Source organism: Moschus berezovskii, chromosome 15, assembly GCF_049115385.1.
Source record: "Moschus berezovskii isolate FMDL1 chromosome 15, NW_MosBer_1.0, whole genome shotgun sequence".
Lineage (NCBI taxonomy): Eukaryota > Metazoa > Chordata > Mammalia > Artiodactyla > Moschidae > Moschus > Moschus berezovskii.
The window spans coordinates 84,903,681-84,925,864 of record NC_142474.1 but is presented as its reverse complement, the minus strand read 5'-3'; the positions used below and the strand labels follow the sequence as shown (position 1 = coordinate 84,925,864).

General features: G+C 45.6%; 1 protein-coding gene across 10 annotated transcripts in view; it reads left to right on the top strand.

The window, feature by feature from the left end:
• Positions 1-22,184, top strand: part of KIF16B (kinesin family member 16B) — a 288,977-nt gene that overhangs the window by 23,498 nt on the left and 243,295 nt on the right. For 9 of the 10 annotated variants that reach the window (XM_055426370.2, XM_055426381.2, XM_055426289.2 and 6 more), the window contains 2 exons: positions 14,321-14,390; positions 18,866-18,979. In XM_055426370.2, the coding sequence (XP_055282345.2) occupies positions 14,321-14,390; positions 18,866-18,979 (184 nt within the window). Of the gene's footprint in view, positions 1-14,320; positions 14,391-18,865; positions 18,980-22,184 lie in introns of those variants that run through there. The other variant, XM_055426352.2, reaches the window with a different exon arrangement.

Genomic DNA, 22,184 nt, shown 5'->3' with positions numbered 1-22,184 from the left:
CTGACCTCAGGTGCGCCCCCTGCATCGCCTCCAGAGTTCCCTGAGAAAGTGGTGTTGTCGTCTTCAGTCTCAAGCACAATCTGGACCTTCAAGATTTGAGGCTTGAGTCTTGTCTCGTATGAAATCCTTGAGCTTTCTACCAGCTTTTCTTAGCTGGAATCAGGGTTCCATGGCACAGTTAAGCGTAATGCCCAGAGTAAGGCATCCATTATATGCAGTGAACTAACCTTGCATCTGTGCTTTTAGGATGCTACCAGTTATGACCTTCTTTAGGGAAATTGAGCATATAGTTACTCGGTGTATGCACATGCTATTTGCTCTTCCCTCCTTGCTTTTTTGCTGCACACTGCATCAAAGCTTGCACGCTTTTTGTGCTGCCTGCTCTTTCTCCCCATGTCACAGTGTTCCTCAGTTCCGTGATGTTCTAGACTTCAGGAGAAGCCCGGCCGGAAGCAGCGGTGATGCCGCAAAAGGCACACCCCTGCCCTGGGTGTTTGTCCTGGAATTGGCGATTCAGAGGCAGGGAGGGCGCCACTGAGCAGAGGGCGCCTGAGAAGGCGCTGCGGCACAGTGAGGCTTCCCCGCACCACAGGATTCCAGTTTCTCTGGGTTGAGGAGGGCATCGCTGGGCGACGAGGGCAGCGGCTCCCAAACCAGCCTGGTCATCAGTGTCTCCCACCCCGCGTCTCCATCCTGGAGATTCTCACCTGGGAAGCCGGGGCTGGGCTCTTGAGAGGATCCTGTTGCTCGGCGGGGCTTATGAACCCGGGTTGGGCCGTGTCGTCTTGTGAACACGTCTTTGCTCTCGCCCCGGTCCAGTGTCTCTGTGTGGCTTGTATTAGCCTCCTCACTGGTCTCCTTGCGCTCTCTTCCTGCTCCAGAGTCTGAGCAGCAGCTTGAGGGATCGTTTAGAAATGTGGGAGCGTTTTGCCCTCCCTTGTCTCCCTGTGTGTGAGGCCTCCTGTCCCACGTCGGTTCCTGGTGTCATCTGGCCCCTGCCCCCTTCTTGGCCTGTCTGGCTCCCCGCCTCCCCTCCTGTAGTCCCACCGACCTTCCCTCTCTTCCCCAGACCTCTGGCTGGGTCCTGCCCCAGGGTCTCTGCACCTGCTGCTCCTTTTACCTGGGCTGGCCTCCCAGCTCTCTGCCTCGCTGCAATTCAGCCCTTGCTCCCATGCCACCCCTTGGAGAGGTCTTGTCTGACTGCTTGCCTCCCCCCGCCTCTGCCCCTTGTCCTAGCCCAGGACGCCCTTTCATTTCTTTCCAGCACTTGCCAGTATCTACAATGGTATTGATTTCCTTTTAAGCCCCTCCCTAACATGAAGACTCCAGACAGTACTCTGTGGTGTTTGCCACTTTATCCCTGTGCTGAGAGTGCTGTTTGGCATTTGAAGGTCTCACGCATATTTGTGGACTGAAGGAATATCTGGATCTCCCCATCCAGCATCCTGGATAAGGATCTCTTGTTTAGATCTCCAGCTAAACCTTTTCTGATGATTCTGCATGTCGCAGGGCAGCCTGTTGGGTATTGAGACGCTTCTGATGGTTTGACTGTCCTTCCTTCAATGGAAAGCTGAAAGCAGGTGGTGGTTCAGTCACTCAGTCATGTCCGACTTTGCAACCCCATGGACTGCAGCACTCCAGGCTTCCCTGTCCTTTACCATCTCCTGGAGTTTACTCAAACTCATGTCCATTGAGTCGATGATGCCATCCAACCATCTCATCCTCCGTCGTCCCCTTCTCCTCCTGTCCTCAATCTTTCCCAGCATCAGGTTCTTTTCCAGTGAGTCAGTTCTTCACATCAGGTGGCCAAAGTATTGGAGTTTCAGCTTCAGCATCAGTCCTTCTGACGAATATTCAGGACTGATTTCCTTTAGGATGGACTGGTTTGATCTCCTTGCAGTCCAAGAGACTCTCAAGCGTCTTTTCCAGCACCACAGTTTGAAGGCATCAGTTCTTCGGTGCTCAGCCTGAAAGCTGAGCAGGTTTAAGCAGGTTTAAGGCTTGCCTTAAGCCCTGGCTCCTCCCTCTCTGCTGGAGGTTTGGGGTGGTTGAAGCTGCCGCATCAGTTTAAGAGGACTCGGGGTGGTGGACCCTGTGCCTTGATGCGCAGAGCACCCTTTGTGAAGCATGGGCTGCCTGGCCGCTTGGGTGCTGTCTGTGTGGCCTGTGTCAGCCCCTCGGGGGCTCGAGGTTAGGCCCCTTTCCCAGGCAGCCAGTGGTCCTGGTCCCTGGCTGTACGGTGTGGAATGCTGAAAGGCCTCTGTACCTCCAAAACAGCCCATGGGTCAGATGGGACTGCCCCTGGGTCTGGTTGCAGCTTACTGCCCTCTCTACCTGTCCTGCTGCCCTGTCCTCCTCTCCCAGGGCCGACCCCAAGGGCACACCTTCTTGAACACCCTGCCCGCCAGGCTCCCTCAGACTGTCTGCTCCTTGGGAGTCCCAGCCCGAGACAGTTGGCTCTTTGCCTAATCTTTTAGGTTTATTGCACGCTCTTGCGGCCGGGGAGATTGTAAGAGGCACAGCCTGATGGCTCTGTCCCACAGTGAGGTGCCCGGCCCAGTGGAGGATCTCACTTGGCCTGAGATGCTCCCAACATTGGAGGCTGGGATGCTGCCCTTGGCTTGCCGTGGACAGCCTCTGGGGAGGCCAGCAGAGCAGGCCCTGCTGACCTACTGCTCACCGCTGTGTGGCGAGGCATATTCCAAGATGCTGTCAGGGTGATGGCTTGAAAACCCACTCCTGTTTGTCTTTCAGGAGAAAAGCCTTTGGGTTTTTCACAAAAGTTGAGCCAATGTTTTATGATTTTTATGAACAGCAGCTAAGAGAAGTCAGCAAGATCTTTGCATGCTTAGAACAAGCTGGAAAGGCTGAGGAGTAGCACTGGGAGAGAGGGTTGCAGGAGAGAGGCCTGCCCAGAGTTTGATTTCAAGCTTTGACATGGGCGGGCGAGGCAACCTGTCTTAATGGAATCTCTGCTACTACGAAGGGCACTGAGGTTGCTCCCTCTCTGGGTTGGGGGAGGGAGGTGAGTGTAATTGGATCTAAGTGGAAGAGCCGCGAAGTCTGAATAGGTCTCAGGCAATGTTTGGAATGCAGTTATATTAAAACATCTGTTTATCTGAGATTGAAGTTTATTTGGGCTTCCCGTGTTTTGTCTGGCGCCCTAATAAGGGAAAAAGTGCCATTGGGTGGGGCGGAGGAGTGAACAACTCACTGAGCATTTGGAGAACAGGACTGCTTCCTGCAAAGGTGGGATCTCGCCTGGTTTTGAATATTGACCTCGTGGAGCCTGGTGGACCTGTGGAGGGTGGGGGTGCTGCAGAGGCAAATCGAGGTGGTGGGTGGTGGTAGTGGGGGTGTGTCCCCTGTGATGGAGAGCCGGGGCAGTGAGCCAACCCTTTGAGAACCTGGACGCACCCCAGGGTGCTGAGGAGCCGCCCGATGCCTAAAGTCAGAGACTTTTTGCCTTTTCAGTTCAGTTCAGTTCAGTCCAGTCGCTCAGTTGTGTCTGACTCTTTGCGACCCCATGAACCACAGCACACCAGGCCTCCCTGTCCATCACCAACTCCCGGAGTTTACCCAAACCCATGTCCATTGAGTCGGTGATGCCATCCAACCATCTCATCCTGTCGTCCCCGTCTCCTCCTCCTCAATCTTTCCCATCATCAGGGTCTTTTGCCTTTTAATTAACTAAATTTACTTTAATCAAAGTAATATCAAGTCATGCTGAAATAATTCCCACAGTGGAATATTTCAGTTCATTTTCTCATCCCCTGAGGTCTTGCTCCCACTTAACTCTCCAGAGGCGACCAGCTTCACACTTATCATTTTGCAGGTGTTCAGAGGTGTTCTGTGCATCTAGAAGCATCAGTGTGCATATTCTCTCTGCTTTATTTATCTACTTATTTGATTGCAAACTGGACGTCAGACTACGTGCTTGGTTCTTTCCTTCACTTAACGGTGCTCCTTGGGCTTCTTCCCATAGTAGCACCCATGGAGGCCATGCGTTCTTTTTATCTTGTATTTAGTTATATCAATTAATTTATACTTGTATTTTGTTTTTAAATTGAAGTATAGTTAATATACAACGGTATATAAGTTACAGGTGTACAACATGCTGTTTAGTCTCTAGGTTGTATCCAACTCTTTGCCACACCATGGACAGTAGCCCACCAGGCTCCTCTGTCCATGGGGTTCTCCAGGCAGGAACACTGAAGTGGGTTGCCATTTCTTTCTCCAGGGGATTTTTCCAACCCAGGGATTGATCCCGTGTCTCCTGTTTGGCAGGCAGATTCTTTTCCAGTGAGCCACCTGGGAAGCCTGTATAATATAGTGATTCACGATTGAAAAAAAAAAATTTTTTTTGAAGTATACTTGATTAATGATGTTGTGTTTCTGCTGTACAGCAAAGTGAATCACTTACACACATATCCACTCTTTTTAGAAGATTCTCTTTCCATAGATGTCATTACAGGGTATTGAAGAGAGTTCCCTGTGCTATATAATAGGTTCTTTTTTGTTTTAATATTTATTTATTTGGCTGCGTTGGGGCTTAGTTGCAGCACATGGGATCTTCAGTCTTCATTGTGGCGTGTGAGATCTTTCAGTTTCGGCGTGCAGACTCAGTTGCAGCTTGTGGGATATAGTTTCCTGAGTAGGGACCGAACCCAGGCCCCTGCATTGGGAGCGTGGAGTCTTAGCCACTGGACTGCTGGGGCGTCCCCACAATAGGGTCTTTTTATCTATTTTATGTTAATAGTAATGTGTACGTCATTCCCAGCCTTCCAATTTATCCCCCCCGCCCACCTTCCTACCGGTAACTGTAAAATTGTTTTCTACATCTACATGTTTTCTATATGTGATTCTATTTCTGTTTTATAAGTAAGTTCATTTTTACTGGTTTTTTATTTTTTTTAGATTCCACATATAAGAGATACCATAATACAGTGATTCACAATTTTAAAGGTTATGTTCATGCATTCTTTTTAAAAACAGAGTTTAAAATTTTTGCTCTTGAGTGTCCTTCTGCCCCCACCCCCCGCCCCAAATGGAGGCAGTTAAAGTATTGGTTCATAGTATGTGACTTTCCAGGTGAGTTTGGGAATGCTAGCTCTCTTAAGAGCTAGGCTGAGTGAGCCACTCTTTGGACTCTTTGCGGCTAGTGACGCAGTTTGGGGATCTCAGCGTCACCCACCCTCGCTGTTCTGTTCTGGGATGACCAGGCACCATCAGCTGCACAAGGGGAATCAGTCTGAATTGCTGAATATTTTGAAATATTTTAAAAATACTTGAATTAACATTAGATTTTTTTATTTTTCAAACAAGATTTCTCTACTCTCATATCTATCTGCTGCTGCTGCTGCTGCTAAGTCACTTCAGTCGTGTCCGACTCTGTGTGACCCCACAGACAGAAGCCCACCAGGCTCCGCCGTCCCTGGGATTCTCCAGGCAAGAACACTGGAGTGGGTTGCCATTTCCTTCTCCAATGTGTGAAAGTGAAAAGTGAAAGTAAAGTCGCTCAGTCGTGTCTGACCCCTAGCGACCCCACGGACTGCAGCCTACCAGGCTCCTCCATCCATGGGATTTTCTAGGCAAGAGTACTGGAGTGGCTTGCCATTGCCTTCTCCGCTCATATCTATCAGCTGATATTAATTCATCTCTTTCTCTGACTAGATATTTTGCATCTTTTCCTTTCTCCTCTCCTCCTTGCCCCCTTCCCCCAATACTGATCTGTAACTCAGTCTGATTATTCCAGTGGGTTCATTTGTAGCATCTTACAATCTAGTTTCCAGACCTTTCAAATAAATCACTTATTAATATGAGTAAACCATAATTGACTTTTCGCTTGAGAAACCCAATTCACCGAAGTGGCCAGGCAGAGACCTAGTTCATTTTGCTCTATTATCAAATCAATGTTCAAATAATATTTCAGGATGATTTATTTTCCTCAATATGAGAAAAATGTCAAGATTTATTTCCCATGTTTCGTAAATGTCAGAGGAAGTTGACCCAAGCGTGGCGTCTCGTGGATTTTAGCTGAAGGACTGGAAGACAGATCACTGAGCTGTGGTCATGGGTGTCGCCCTTGTGCAAGGGCTCAGCTTGTGGGGTGCGAGGAAGCGGGCTTCTTGCTTCCCTGGGATCCTCTGGACCAGCTGGAGAGATGACACTGGCAGGGTTGAAGCCCGTGTGGGTGGGATGAAGGGATTTTTGAAGGTTCACAGGGTGGGGGGGTCAGACTAGACCTGGAACAAGCCTCTCTCGAGGGCCTGAGTGGGAAATCTAGAAGCAAAAATGATGAGAGACCAGCAGGGAGCCTGGCCCTAAGGAGGGGACTGCCCTGGGGAAGAGTAGCTGCAGGGAGAGTGTCCATTCAACGCTTCGGTCTCTAGTCATATTCAGCAGCTGTCTTAGGAGCACCCACCACGCCAGGGGCAGGCGTGCACACCTGTCAGGTGCAGTCCTTCCTTCTGTGAGGTTCACACTCGGAGGGGTGAGACCAGCTCACGAGGGGCTGGGGCGGAGGCTCAGTGAAGGCCTAGGAAGATACGGAGGGCAGGCCGAGCACTGCCCGGGAAGGAGGGTGGTGGGTAGTGTGGCTGGTTAGGCTGAGTTAGGTCGGAAGGCCTTGGGTATAGCCAGGAGTTGGGCTTCACCCTGTGGTCCATGGAAGTTGCTGTAAAGCCGGGGAACCATGTGTTGCTCTGTGTGTTCAGAAAGAGGGGAGGAAGAGGCTGGAGGTAAAGAGACTCGAGGAGGAGGTGGTGGCCGACCTGGGATGGCGGCAGAGGTGACCAAGGTCGGTCGCCTGGTGGTAGGTCAGATGGGACTGGTTGGGGGGAAGGGGAGAAGGCAAGGCTGCCGGAGGGAGCATCATGTGGACCCCTCAAGCCACCCACGATACTTAGAAGCCCTGGGGGTGCAGAAGAGGCCCAAGTAGCAGCCGATCTCCAGGGGATGAGGAGCCTGGGTGGGGGGGTAAGCAGGGTGGAGAGAAAGGAGCCAGGGGCCGCCGCTTGCTTTTCCTCTGTCTCTGAAATCTTAGGAAGCCAGCTGTCTGGAATCCTCTGGGGATGAGGGCATGAGGGGTTCATTTCAGCATTTCATCACCCCAGCCGTCATAACTGCTTTCTAGAGATTACATTGGCTTTCCCGTATTTTCTGTAACTAGATTGAGATTCAATGGCTAAATCTCTAGCTAGCTTCTTTATATTTATAGTACTATTCTTAAAGATTACTTTCAGAGTGAAAATACATCTTTTTCTTATGATTTTAGTTTTTATGCTTAAGAAAGAAGCAATCTAGGAAATTGTATTTGTGAAATTTCCTTCTGGAACAGATGGCTTTCCTTATTTATCTTGATGACCTGTGCTGTGACTTAAAATGACTTCAAGCTATTGGCAGCAACCTTATAATGATTTTGGGAAACCATCTGGGTATTGAAAGGACTGGAAGCTTGGCCGGGTACTAAGGATGAAGGAGCCTGAAGGTCAGGACACTCAGATGACTTCTGAGATCTGATGATGTTAGACATGTATTGCTCTTGGTTTGAAGCCATCGCACAACTCAGAACAAAGAGTCAAGACAGCGTCAGCTGACTGAGGTTATCTCCAGTTCTGTCATGCGATTTTACAAGTAAGACTTAAAGGTCGAAGTACAAAGTTAGCGTGTTTCCCAGCATAGGAAGCAGATCACATGGTAGAGTTTGTTTCATGAGAGTAACTGTGAGGCCAATTATGACTTTGTCATGTTCAGATAGTGCCCCAGCCTGGCGTCCCAATGTCAGTGGTCACCGGGGTCCTTCCGGGCTCCTGTCCCATGAAGGTTCTGTTCAGCGGGTCTGCAGTGGACCTGAGATCGCTCATTGCTAATGAACTCTGGGGGTTGCTGGTTCCTGGGCTGCACTTGAATAAGAAGGGTTTGAGCTGGGTTCCCATCTTTTGGGGCACAGAGCTCTTTGTGGAACCAAGGAAGCTCTGGACCCTCCGAAAAGTGAGCCTGCCACCTCCCCAACCCCACCCCACCCTGCCCCACCACCTGCTGTTTCAAGGTTGTATAAACCGGTTGAAACCCACTGAGTGTCTTCCGTTTTTTTTTTTTTTTTTAATTTATTGGAGCATCTTCAATTTTGATTCGGAAATGGCTGGTAGAAAAGATGCTCATTCAGTCAGTATCCTCTTTGGTGTCTTTATAGAGTGGATGTTAATTTAAAACTGGGCACATACTGTCGTGGTTTCCTATGGGTTGGAGTCAAATGATCCTGGGGAGGGCCCTTTAAACTTAGCAGCTCTCAAAGACACGTGGCTTCCAGCCTGGGGCTCCTTCCCCTCTGACTTCCCACCGGTGAGAGTGGTGGGTGCCTCATGACCTGCAATTTCATTTTATTTTATTTAAATATTTTTTCCTTTATTGTTTTAATCTTTCACATTTAGATCTATGATCCATCTCTAATTTTTGTGTGTAGTGTGAGGTCTGTTCTTTTTTTTTTTTTGGCCATGCCTAGCGGCACGTGGTTCGGAGAAGGCAATGGCAAGCCACTCCAGTACTATTGTCTAGAAAATCCCATGGATGGAGGAGCCTGGTAGGCTGCAGTCCGTGGGGTCGCTAAGGGTCGGACACGACTGAGCGACTTCACTTTCACTTTTCACTTTCACACATTGGAGAAGGAAATGGCAACCCACTCCAGTGTTCTTGCCTGGAGAATCCCAGGGCCGGGGGAGCCTGGTGGGCTTCCGTCTATGGGGTCACACAGAGTCGGACACGACTGAAGTGACTTAGCAGCAGCAGCGGCACGTGGGATCTTAGTTCCCTGACCAGGGATCAAATCCGAGCCCCTTGTGTTGGGAGCACGGAGTCTTAACCAGTGGACCGTCAGAGAAGTTTCTTTCTTCCTGTTTCATGAGTAAGAATTGGCCGGTGATATGAGCACCTGTCAAGGACTAGTCCTCAGATCCCTGGGTGGTTTTTGTGCTGCTGGCAGGTATTTGTTGACAATATCAGTGGTTTTAAAGTGCAGAGCTACACACAGTAGATTGGTGAATGACTAAGAAATGACCCAGGTGGAAACGGGAGGGATGTCATTAGCAGAAAGAATCCTCGTGGCTTTCTCAATGGGCAGAACATGCTTTGGAAGCTGAATGCTATGAAGATAAGTGTTTGTTTTCCAGCTCCGTGAACATGGGCTTTCCCCGAGGCAGTTCTCACTTTTGGGTTCACAGTGGAGCCGCCCAAAGACCTGGAGGGTGGAGTGGAAGCTCCACACAGGCAAGAGGGATTTCATCTGTTTGTCTCTTGAGCCAGTGTTCTGTTCGCCCAACCCTGGCCTTCCTCACACTGGCCTGGAAAAGCTGAATCAGCCCATGGGGATCCATTGTTAGCTCTTGAATGGTGTTTACCGCAGGATACTCTTCGGGCTTGATTGCCTGGTGGTTATTCTGTCTCTGAGGTGGTCAGGGTGCTACCCCTTCCCAGTTCTACCCTCTACTAGATTGTAAATAAGTCCCAGACATCATTTCATTTGAAATATTTCAGTGTCTCTCTCTAAAAGGTCAAGAGCTTGTAAGACTCAATATGATAGCATTATTACACTTAATAATTCCTTAGTATAATCAGATATTTAGTCAGAGTTAATATTTCCCTTATGTCATATCATTTCTAAAAATGTTTTTCTATATGAATTGAGATCCAGTCGGTGGATAAGTCTCTAAAATCTTTTTTAATCTATAGGTTCTGCTTCCGTCTTTACATTCCTTGCAGGTTATCGTTGTTATTGAACAACCCAGGTAGGGAAGTGACATGATGTCTGGGCCTCTTTCTTCCCTGAGACACAGTCATTTTGAAAGTGGCCACTTACTAGTCCTACTGTGGCCTGTAAGTGTTCAAGTCGAAGGAAGAGGCGCGCGTCTCATCTCAAATCAAAAGCTCGGAACGATTACACTTAGTGGGGAGGCATGTCAAAGTCGAGACAGGCTGAAAGCTGGGCCTCTTGTGCCAGACGTTTAGCCTACCTGTGAATGCAAAGGAAAAGTTCTTGAAGAAAATTAAAATTGCTGCTCCAGTGAATGCATGAATAAGAAAGGGAAACAGCTTTGTTGCTGATATAGAGAAAGTTTGAGTGGTCTGGATAGAAGATCTAACTAGCTACAACATTCCCTTAATCCAGTGCAAGGCCTTAACTCTCTTCCATGCTGTGAAGGCCAGGAGAGGTGAGGAAGCTTCGGGAGAAAAGTTTGAAGGCAGCAGAAGTTGGATCATGAAGTTTAAGGAAAGAAGCTGTCTCCATGACATCCAAGTGCAAACTGATGCAGAAGATCTAGTTAAGATCATTAATGAAGGTGGCTGTACTAAACAACAGATTATCAATGTAGATACAACAGCTTTCTATTGGAAGAAGATGTCATTTTGGACTGCCATTGGGTAATGCAGTTGGTAACTTTAAAACCAATACTCATTGACCATTCCAACAAAGTTTAAGACCCTTAAGAATTTATGCTCAGTCTGCTCTGCCTGTGCCCTGTAAATGGAGCAACAAAACCTGGATGATAGCACATCTCTTTACAACATAGTTTACTAAATATTTTAAGGCCACTGTTGAGACCTTCTCAAAAAAAAAAATTCCTTTCAAAATGTTACTAATCATTGACAATGCACCTGGTCACCCATGTGATGGAGATTTAATGTTGTTTTCATGCCTGCTAACATGACACCACCCTTATGGCAGAAAGTGAAGAGGAACTCAAAGGCCTCTTGATGAAAGAGGAGAGTGAAAAGTTTGGCTTGAAGCTCAACATTCAGAAAACGAAGATCATGGCATCTGGTCCCATCACTTCTTGGGAAATAGATGGGGAAACAGTGGAAACAGTGTCAGACTTTATTTTTTTGGGCTCCAAAATCACTGCAGATGCTGATTGCAGCCATGAAATTAAAAGACGCTTGCTCCTTGGAAGGAAAGTTATGACCAACCTAGATAGCATATTAAAGAGCAGAGACATTACTTTGCCAACCAAGGTCCGTCTAGTCAAGGCTATGGTTTTTCCCGTGGTCGTGTATGGATGTGAGAGTTGGACTATGAAGAAGGCTGATCGCCGAAGAATTGATGCTTTTGAACTGTGGTGTTGGAGAAGACTCTTGAGAGTCCCTTGGACTGCAAGGAGATCCAACCAGTCCATTCTAGAGGAGATCAATCCTGGGTGTTCATTGGAAGGACTGATGCTAAAGCTGAAACTCCAATACTTTGGCCACCTCATGTGACGAGTTGACTCACTGGAAAAGACTCTGATGCTGGGAGCGATTGGGGGTAGGAGGAGACGGGGATGACAGAGAATGAGGTGGCTGGATGGCATCACCGACTCGATGGACATGAGTTTGAGTGAACTCCGGGAGTTGGTGATGGACAGGGAGGCCTGGTGTGCTGTGGTTCATGGGGTCGCTAAGAGTCGGACACGACTGAGCAACTGAACTGAGCACTGTATCCATTCTACGTCCCATGGATCAAGAAGTAATTTCCACTTTCAAGTCTTATCTTTAAATATATTTCATAAGGCTGTAGTTGCTATCGATAGTGATTCTCTTAATGGACTGAGCAAAGGAAATTGAAAACCTTCTGGAAAGGATTCGACGTTCTCGATGCCATTAAGAACATTCATGATTCATGGGAAGAAGTCACAATACCAGCATTAGAAGGTGTTTGGAAGAAGTTGATTCCAGCCCCCATGGATGATTTTGAGGAGGAGTTCAAGACTTCAATGGAGGATGTAATTACAAAGGTGGTAGAAATAACAAGAGAACTGATTTAGAAGTGGAACCTGAAGATGTGACTGAATTGCTACACCTCATGAAAGAACTCTGATGGATGAGGAGTTGCTTCTTATGAATGAGCAACGAAAGTGGTTCCTTGAGATGGAATCTACTACTGGTGAAGATGCTGTGAAGATTGTTGAAGTGACAACAATGGATTTAGAATATTACATAAATCTGATTGATAAAGCAGTGTTTGAGAGGATTGGCTCCAATTTTGAGTCTGTGGTTTAAATACTCTCGAATAGCATTGCATGCTACAGAGAAATTATTCATGAAGGGAAGAGTCAACAGCGAGGAACACTTCACTGTCATCATGTATTAAGAAACCGCCATAGCTGCCTCAGACAGCAGCCATCAACACGGAGGCGAGACCCTGCACCAACAAAGAGGTGACCATTTGTCAAAGGCTCAGATAATGGTTAGAAGTTTTTAGTAATAAAGTAATTTTAAATTAAGGTATGTACCTTTTTTTTTTAGACAACATGCTATTGCACATTTTGAACATAATTTTGATACGCTCTGGGGAACAGCAAAGTTCATGTGCGTCACTGTGTCGTGATACTCGCTTTACTGCCGTGGTCTGGAAGGAACCACAGGATCTCTGAGGTCTGCCTGGATATTTGAATTGCATCTTCTCCAATCTTCTCCCTGGCGTACCTTAGTGGAAAATGGTATTTAGATACTACTTTGGCCATAAGACTCTAGGCCTTTTCCGAGGACAAAGCTGGGGAGTACTTCTTTTCAGTTTCAGATAAAGTTCATCTTAGATTTCTCGTTTAGATTTATCTTGAGAAGAGTTGACTCACTGGAAAAGACTCTGATGCTGGGAAAGATTGGGGGCAGGAGGAGACGGGGACGACAGAGAATGAGATGGCTGAATGGCATCACCAACTCAACGGACATGAGTTTGAGTGAACTCCGGGAGTTGGTGATGGACAGGGAGACCTGGCGTGCTGTGATTCATGGGGTCGCAAAGAGTCGGACATGACTGAGCGACTGAACTGAATTGAGCTGAACTGAAGGAGTTTTTACCTTGTGTCATCAATCTGTTTAAAAGAATCCAGCCGAGTCAATTTGAAGATCTTATTGGTTTTATTCAATGATTCATGAATCTGGCAGCATCCCCACCTGGCAAGTAGAAAGGCCCTGCCAGGAGCTGTACAAAATGGAAGGCTTTTATGGGCAGAAGGATGCTGTGACAAGAAGTTAAAAAAAGTGGATTATTTCAGACAAAGTCAGCTTGCCTGGGGGACTGCAGGGGTTCTTACCAGGCAGGTTACCTTAGACTAGGAATTTCCAGATGGACTGGTTCAAGACTTATTCTTGGGAGAGGCTGAAGCTGCCTTAAGTTAGATATTAGGTCTTGATGGGGCTTAGCTTAAGTGACTCCATTTTGGTCTTACAGTTTCTTTTTAACAAATCTGATGTTTGTATCTCCTTTCAAACCAAAAACTTTGGCTATCGAGGGCAGCAACATAATTACTCATGTATTATCCCTCAATACGCAGACAGAAATGCTAGGATAAATACACTTATTTTACCACCAAAATATGATGCCTAAAAAATACTTGACGATTGCTTTGTATTAATAGTTCTTTTTTCCCATAGCCTAGATTCCTCCTGCCCAAGGAGTCTAGCATGAGATCTTTTCTCACTGTGCAGCACACAGATTGATTTACTTCAACTTACTTTTGGGTTTTAGGTTATTTAGTAAAAATTGTTTTATTTTTGTGTAAATTATTTTCATCATTCTAAACACGATCTACAGATCAAGATGTTTTTGTAGAAATCTAGCTTCGTTCTCTGTCTCTTCTTTCTCCCTAGGTGACCTTTTGACAGATAAATAGGTCTTCCTTTTTATCTTTAAATACAAGTGGTAGTATCCTATGTGTACTTTTCTGCACTTTGAATTTCCCACTCAGTGTCCCCTGGCCTCTATCCACAGCAGTGCCTAGAGACCTTCTTCTTCCCATTACCAGGGACACCCCGCTTCATAGTGTGGGGGTGGGCTTGCTTGTTTTAGGAGTTCTCACTTCCTGTTCCAGCGTTTTCTGGGAATGACAGTTTCCGCATGGATGGAGGAAGAAGGTGGGGGCGGGGGTGACCTGCTGCCTCTGGAAGCGTCCTGGCTGTGAGCACTCACTCCCGTTTGTTCTCAGTCCTCCTCCTGGACGGAGGGTTGGTGCCTCTCCTCGGTCCCAGGTGGGCGGGGCCCCGCTTACCTAGAGTCAGAGCGCCGTCTGCAGTCTCTGTCTTTGCGTCTGTACTCCTTTTGGCTCCCATGGAGAAATTCTCCCAGGGTTTGCGTAATACAGCATTTTCAGTCTTGAGGTTTTGATACTGGCTCTGCTTTGTGTGTCCTCATGTTTATGTTCCTAAGGATTTGGAAGGAGGAGTTCGAGATTGTGCCTCACCTGCTGAATAAAAACAGATCGCCATACATAGAAAGTAAACACAGCAAAAATTGTAGAAACACCCTTTTCTTTCCTACCTGACCAATACTGAATTACTTGTGTTGCAGGGAAAAGGACTTGGAAGCCAAATTCATTATTCAAATGGAGAAAAGCAAAACGACCATCACAAACTTAAAGGCAAGTAGTGACCTGGCCTGGCTCCAGTTCTGTGAGTTACGTGGTTTGTTTCAGTGTTAAATGGTTTGTGGGTGAATACGACACATCTGTTTCCACGGCTTTCTTCTCTTGGTTCAGTTAATGACGTCAGCTTGAACTTGGCTTGGGCTCGGTCACGAAGCAAATGGGTGACAGGTGATTATCTGTCATCTGTCCTGTCTCTGGTTTTGTTGACCTTAGCTGCAGAGCCAGGCCACAGCTGGGGGAAGTGAGACCAGGCACTTGTATCCTCTATTGTGGATTTTTAGCCTGGAAATCAGCTCATTGTGGATTATTATAAGCTTTGACCCTAGATTTGTCTTCATTTTTTAAAAGTATTTTTTTAATTTATTTATTCAGCTCTTCCAGGTCCCAGCTGTGGCACACGAGATCTTTGATCTTCATTGTACAATGTGGGATGTAGTTCCCTGACCAGGGATGGAACCCAGGCCCCCTGCATTGGGAGTGTGGAGTCTTAGCCCCTGGACCACCAGGGAAGTCCCTGTTTTCATTTTTACTGAAAGTAACTTTGGTAACCTTGCAGAAGGAGCTGAAACCCAGGAGATGAAAAAATGCAAAAAACTGAAATTTTTTTCTGGAAAAAAAAAAAATCCCAGAATTTTTCTAAGATGGCAACTTCTTTTGTATTTAAAATACCCTGAATACGTTCCACTTATGGGGAAAAGAAGTGTGTAAAATCAGTAATAAAGGAGTCACGCCCCTAAGGACCCAACCCTCCTCCGAGGTTTGTCATTAGCTCACAGGTTTGGGTTTCAGAGGCCTGCTGTCCCGTGACCAAGTACAGATCACCCTCTGGTTGGATTTCTGTTAATTCATGGCTCAGGGGACTGGACATTTTGTAATCCAGTTTCAAAGTCATGCAGCCTGATCCCCAGTGGTGGAAGCCGGTAATGTGCCCATTTTCAAACAGGCCATGCCCTGGGGGATTCCAGAGGCCTCCTCTGAGGCGCCAGTGCTGCTTGCCTGCGGCCTCTGCAGTGGGATGTCTGTCTTGCTCTGCTGACCTGCACTTCCTGTTCCTCCTGGCTCTGCCCAGCCGCACCGGGCTTCTTTTCTCCTCGCTCAGCCTTTGTCTGCTGTAGTTACCTCTGCTTTGCTCTGCAGCCTGTGTCTTTATGTACTCACAGGGCTGCAGACAAAGTTCAGTCATTCTAGTACTGTATTTCCTGGAACCAGTGGGGAGACCTGAGCACGGGATGAATATCCTTTCTTCGTGTGTTATGGAATCTCTTTTTCCTTGATTACCCTGTTGCTTTTTGAGGTTTGCAAACATTGCCTTGTTTCATACAGCCGCAGTAGGTACCTGGAGTTTTAAATGTTTTAATAATAAGAACCTTACATTTTTTTCTTTTTTACAGCTTATAGTACATATAGTGTTGTTCATTCGCTCAGTCGTGTCTGACTGTGACCCCGTGGACTGCAGCATGCCGGGATTCCCTGTCCTTCACCATCTCCTGGAGTTTGTTCACATTCGTGTCCATTGAGTCAGTGATACCATCCAACCATCCTGTCCTTTGTCACCCTCTTCTCCTGACCTCAGTCTTTCCCAGCATCAGGGTCTTTTCCAATGAGTTGGCTCTTTGCATCAGGTGGCCAAAGTATTGGAGCTTCAACATCCGTCCTTCCAATGGATATTCAGACTGATTTCCTTTAGGATTGACTGATTTAATCTCTTTGCTATGCAAGGGACTCTCAAGAGTCTTCTCCAGCAGCACAGTTCAAAAATATCAATTTCTTGGTGCTCAACCTTCTTTATGGTCCAACCCTCACATCTGTACATGCCTACTGGAAAAACCATAGCTTTGACTAGGTAGACCTTTTTCAGCAAAGTGATGTCTCTGCTTTTTAATACACTGTCTAGGTTTGTCATAGCTTTTCTTCCGAGGAGCAAGCATCTTTCGTTTTCATGGCTACAGTCACCATCTGCAGTGATTTTGGAGCCCAAGAAAACAAAGTCTGTCTCTGTTTATATTTTCCCCCCATCTATTTGCCATGAAATGTTGGGACCGGATGCCATGATCTTCGCTTTTTTGATTGTTGAGTTTTAAACCAGCTTTTTCACTCTCCTCTTTCACCTTCATCAAGAGGCTCTTTAGTTACTTTTCTGTTTCTGCCAGTAGGATGGTATCATCTGCATATCTGAGGTTATTGATATTTCTCCTGGCAGTCTTGATTCCAGCTTATGCTTCATCCAGCCTGGCGTTTCACATGATGTACTCTGCATATAAGTTAAATAAGCAGGGTGACAGTATACAGCCTTGACGTACTCCTTTCCCAATTTTGAACCAGTTCATTGTTCAATTTAAGGTTCTAATTGTTTCTTTTTGACCTGCATACAGGTTTCTCAGGAGACAAGTAAGGTTGTCTAAGAATTATCCAGTTTGTTAATGGTCCACACAGTCAAAGGCTTTAGTGTAGTCAATGAAGCAAAAGTCGGTGTTTTTCTGGAATTCCTTTGATTTGTCTGTGATCCAACAGATGTTGGCAGTTTGATCTCTGGTTCCTTTGCCATTCTAAACCCAGCTTGTTGATCTGGAAGTTCTTGGTTCAGGTATTGCTGAAGCCTAGCTTGAAGGATTTTGAGCATTGCCTTGCTAGCGTGTGAAATGACTTCAGTTGTGCAGTGGTTTGATCATTCTTTGGTGTTGCCTTTCTTTGGGGTTGGAGTTAAAACTGACCTTTCCAGTCCTGTGGCCACAGCTGAGTTTTCCAAATTTTCTAGCATATTGAGTGCAGTGCTTCAACAGCATCATCTTTTAGGATTTAAAATAACTCAGCTAGAATTTCATCATCTCCACTAGCTTTGTTCGAAGTAATGCTTCTTAAGGCCCACGACTTCACATTCCAGCATGACTGACTCGAGGTGAATGACCACACTGTCATGGTTATTTAGGTCATTAAGACATTTTTATATGATTCTTCTGTGTATCCTTGCCACCTCTTAATATCTTCTGCTTCTGTTAGGTCCGTACCATTTCTGTTCTTTATTGTTCTCATTTTTGCATGAAGTGTTCCCTTGGTATCTCTAATTTTCTTGAAGAGATCTCCAGCATTTCCCATTCTATTGTTTTCCTCTGTTTCTTTACATTATTCACTTAGGAGGGCTTTCTTATCTCTCCTTACCTTCTTTGGGACCCTGCCTTCAGATGGATGTATCTTTCTGTTTCTCCTTTGCCTTTCCGTTCTCTTCTCAGCTATTTGTAAGGCCTCCTCAGACAGACATTTTGCCTCTTTGCACTCCTTTTTCTTGGGGATGGTTTTGATCACCACCTCCTGTACAGTGTTATGAACCTCTGTATGGTTCTTCAGGCACTCTGCCTATCGGATCTAATCCCTTGAGTCTATTTGTCACTTCCACTGTATAATTGTAAAAGATTTTAGTTAGGTCATACCCAAATGGCTTAATGGTTTTTCCCTATTTTCTTCAGTTTAAGTCTGAATTTTCCAATAAGGAGTTCATGATCTGAGGAGCAGTGAGCTCCCTGTCTTGCTGATTGTGTAGAGCTTCTCCATCTTTGACTGCAAAGAATAGAATCAGTCTGATTTCAGTATTGACCATCTGGCGATATCCATGTGTAGAGTCTTCTCTTGTGCTGGAAGAGGGTGTTGCTGTGACCGGTGTGTTCTCTTGGTAAAACTCTGTTTGCCTTTCCCCTGCTTCATTTTTTTTTCTTTTACTACAAGGCCAAACTTGCCTGTTACTCCAGATGTTTCTTGACTCCTACTTTTGCGTTCCAGCCCCCTGTGATGAAAAGGAGACAGTGTAGTATCTGAATTATGTTGGCAAATATGCTACCGATTAAATTTATTTAGCACGTATCCAGGGAGCTGTGCGAGGCATTGGTGGCATATGAAGATGTTTAAACATGATTTTTTGGTTCAGTTTTGGTATATAGCAAGGTAGATCAGATATATGCAAACATATGCAATAGACTCATAATATGATGTGTCCTGGGAGAGGTGGGACAAATTACTTCTGGATGGAGTGCCAAGGGGAGCCTTATGGAAGAGGAGGCCTCTGACTTGGAGTTTTCAGTGGGGCCAGTAGATCACACTTCTGTTCTCACATTGTCATCTGTGTGAACAGCACCCCCTGGAGTTGTGCAGACTCTAGCTTTGGCTGGAATGTCAGGCTCATATAAGGTAATCATGATAAAAAGTCCAGAAAAGTTAGCCTTGGGTCATATTGTAGAGAGCCTGAATGGGAGGCTGGGAGGAGTTTATGTTTGCTTTCTTGTTCATTGAGAAGGTGGTCAGGAGGAATTAAATGGATTTGAGTCAGGGTATAAATAATGCATGTTCGTGATTGTTGTGAACTTTTTACACAATTTTTTTTTTTCCTTGAATTGGGTGGATTACTTGTCAGATAACAGTATTCTTTACATTATTATGGTTTTTCTAGTTGCACTGTTATTATCACAATCTTCTCTCTCTAGATACCAGAAGGAGGGACTGGGGACTCAGGAAGAGAACGGACCAAGACCTTCACCTACGACTTTTCTTTTTATTCTGCTGATACAGAAAGTCCAGATTATGTTTCTCAAGAAATGGTATGATGTTTTCAAAAATCTCTGTTTTGGTTTATTTTCATGTTGAAAAAACATGCCTACCCTAAAACTCTTTAAAATGTCTTGCTAATTTTTTTTTTCTGAAAATGATTTATGTAAAATTAGTCTTTGCTAACTTAGCCTTTTGGCTGTTACATAGCACTATTTCTCTTAGGCCTGAGATAAATTCCATCCCCAAAAAGTGGAGTTTTATTTTTCTCTTCTGAGCATGATCATAATTTTTGTTTCAAAACTTGGCAGTGATTACGGTTTTAAAGGAGCTTTGCAAATAAAGCATTTTGAGGGGGGCATTTACAGACATCCTTTATTTTACTGTGCTTTGCTTTATTATACTTTGTAGATACTCTTTTTTATAACTTGAAGGTTGTGGCAACCTTGTGTCAAATGAGTTTGTGTCATTTTTTCAGCAGCATTTGTTCGCTTGGTATCTCCATGTCATGTTTTGGTAATTCTCGCAGTATTTCAAACTTTTTCCATTATTATATTTGACCAGTGATCTGTCATATTACTTTTGCAACAAGATAATGACTTGTTGAAGGCTCAGATGATGGTTAATATTTTTTAGTAAGAAAATATTTTTTAATTAAAGTATGTATATTATTTTTTTTAAGACATAATGCTACTGCATACTTAGACCACAATATAATATAAACAATAACTTTTATTTGCACAGGGAACCAAAACTTTGTGAGCCTTGGTTTATTGCAGCTGTTGCTTTGTTGCGGTGATCTGAACTGGAGCACAGTGTCTTTGAGGTCTGCCAGTGTGTACTGCCGGAGAAGGCAATGGCAAGCCACTCCAGTACTATTGCCTAGAAAATCCCATGGATGGAGGAGCCTGGTAGGCTGCAGTCCGTGGGGTCACTAAGGGTAGGACACGACTGAGCGACTTCACTTTCACTTTTCACTTTCACACATTGGAGAAGGAAATGGCAACCCACTCCAGTGTTCTTGCCTGGAGAATCCCAGGGCCGGGGGAGCCTGTGGGCTTCCGTCTATGGGGTCACACAGAGTCGGACACGACTGAAGTGACTTAGCAGCAGCAGCAGCAGCAGTGTGTACTGCTAAGCCTGGCAGATTACTCATTTGACCTTGAGACTTCAAACCCAAGTCACATTTCCCCTTCTTGAGTGCACCATTGTAGGTTCCAGAAAGAAGGATTCTATAAAGAAAGATCGTATTGCCCAGAATCTTTCTGGAACATAGAATGAAGATGGGGTTGTCCAGGAAACCTGTGCTGTGGACTTTTGTGATCTGAAATGTAGACCTGACATTGGCAGAGAAGAACAGACCCGAAGGCCCTCCAGGGGACCATCATGTGATGACATGTCACGTGACCAGAAGGACTAGTGTATTTCCTTGGGTGGGACAAGCAGGTTGTTAGAGCAAAGCTGGGTTCTGGGGAAGCACAGTGTTGTGGGAGAAACTGGTTGCATCTCTGGGCTTCTTCCTGGCTTGCTAACAGCTTCTTTTGAGATGTAGCTTCAGGTCTCCAGGTGTTAAACTGAGGGTATTAAGGTTGGTGCAAATGTAATTGCTGTTTTGGACCATGAATTTTAAATCATGGTAATGAGGCTCTAACACATCTTTATTAATCAAAATAACTGTTACAATCAACACATTTTTGCCAACAAGAAATAAGTTTGTTTATTCCTATAGCTTAAAAATCTGCGGCTCAGGATTCAACAAACTCTTGGAAAGCATTTTCTGCCTCCTGCTGGTTGTGGAAGCATTTTGCCTGCAAAAAAGTTGTTGAGATGCTCAAAGAAGTGGTAGTAAGTTGGTGAGAAGTCAGGTGAATGTGGCGGATGAGGCAGAGCTTTGTAGCATAATTGTTTAACTTTTGAAGTGTTGGTTATGTGACATGTGGTCAGGTGTTGTGGAAAAGAATTGGGCCTGTTCTGTTAACCAGTATCGAATGCAGGCGTTGCGGTTTTCAGTGCATCTCATCTGTTTGCTGATCATACTTCTCAGTTGTAATGGTTTTGCTGGGATTCAGAAAGCTGTAGTGGATCAGATTGGCAGCAGAGCACTGAACAGTGACCATGGCCTTTTTTTGATGTGAGTTTGTTTGGCTTTGGGAAGTACTTTGGAGCTTCATGGTACAACCACTGAGCTGGTTGTTGTATAAAATCCACTTTTGGTTGCACGTCCAATCTATTTGAGAAATAGTTCATTGTTGTTGCATAGAATAAGAGAAAACGATACTTCAGAACAACGATTTTTTTTTTTAGATTTGTGGTCAGCTCATGATTCACCCACTTACTGAGCTTTTTCACCTTTCTGAGTTGGGAAATAGATGGGGAAACAGTGTCCAAAATCACTGTGGATGCTGATTGCAGCCATGAAATTAAAAGACGCTTGCTCCTTGGAAGGAAAGTTATGACCAACCTAGATAGTATATTAAAAAGCAGAGACATTACTTTGCCAACAAAGAAGTGTCTAGTCAAGGCTATGGTTTTTCCAGTGATCATGTATGGATGTGAGAGTTGGACTGTGAAGAAGGCTGATCGCCGAAGAATTGATGCTTTTGAACTGTGTTGCTGGAGAAGACTCTTGAGAGTCCCTTGGACTGCAAGGAGATCCAACCAGTCCATTCTAAAGAAGATCAATCCTGGGTGTTCATTGGAAGGACTGATGCTAAAGCTGAAACTGCAATACTTTGGCCACCTCATGCGACGAGTTGACTCACTGGAAAAGACTCTGATGCTGGGTGGGATTGGGGGCAGGAGGAGATGGGGACGACAGAGAATGAAATGGCTGGATGGCATCACCAACTCGATGGACATGAGTTTGGGTGAACTCCGGGAGTTGGTGATGGACAGGGAGGCCTGGCATGCTGTGATTCATGGGGTCACAGAGAGTCGGACACGACTGAGCGACTGAACTGAACTGAACTGAAGTTGCTTCAAATGCTGAACGACCGTAGAATGGTTGACATTCAGTTCTTTGGCAACTTCTCATGTAGTTGTAAGAGGATCGGCTTTGATGATGGCTCTCAATTGTCATTGTCAACTTCCGATGGCTGGCCACTGCACTTCTCATCTTCAGGGCACTCCTTTGCAAAACTCCTTTAGCCACCGCTGCATTGTCCGTCCGTTAGCAGTGCCTGGACCAAATGTGTTATTCATGTTCTGAGTTGTTCCTGGTCCTTTTGACCCATTTTGAACTTGAGTAAGGAAATCACT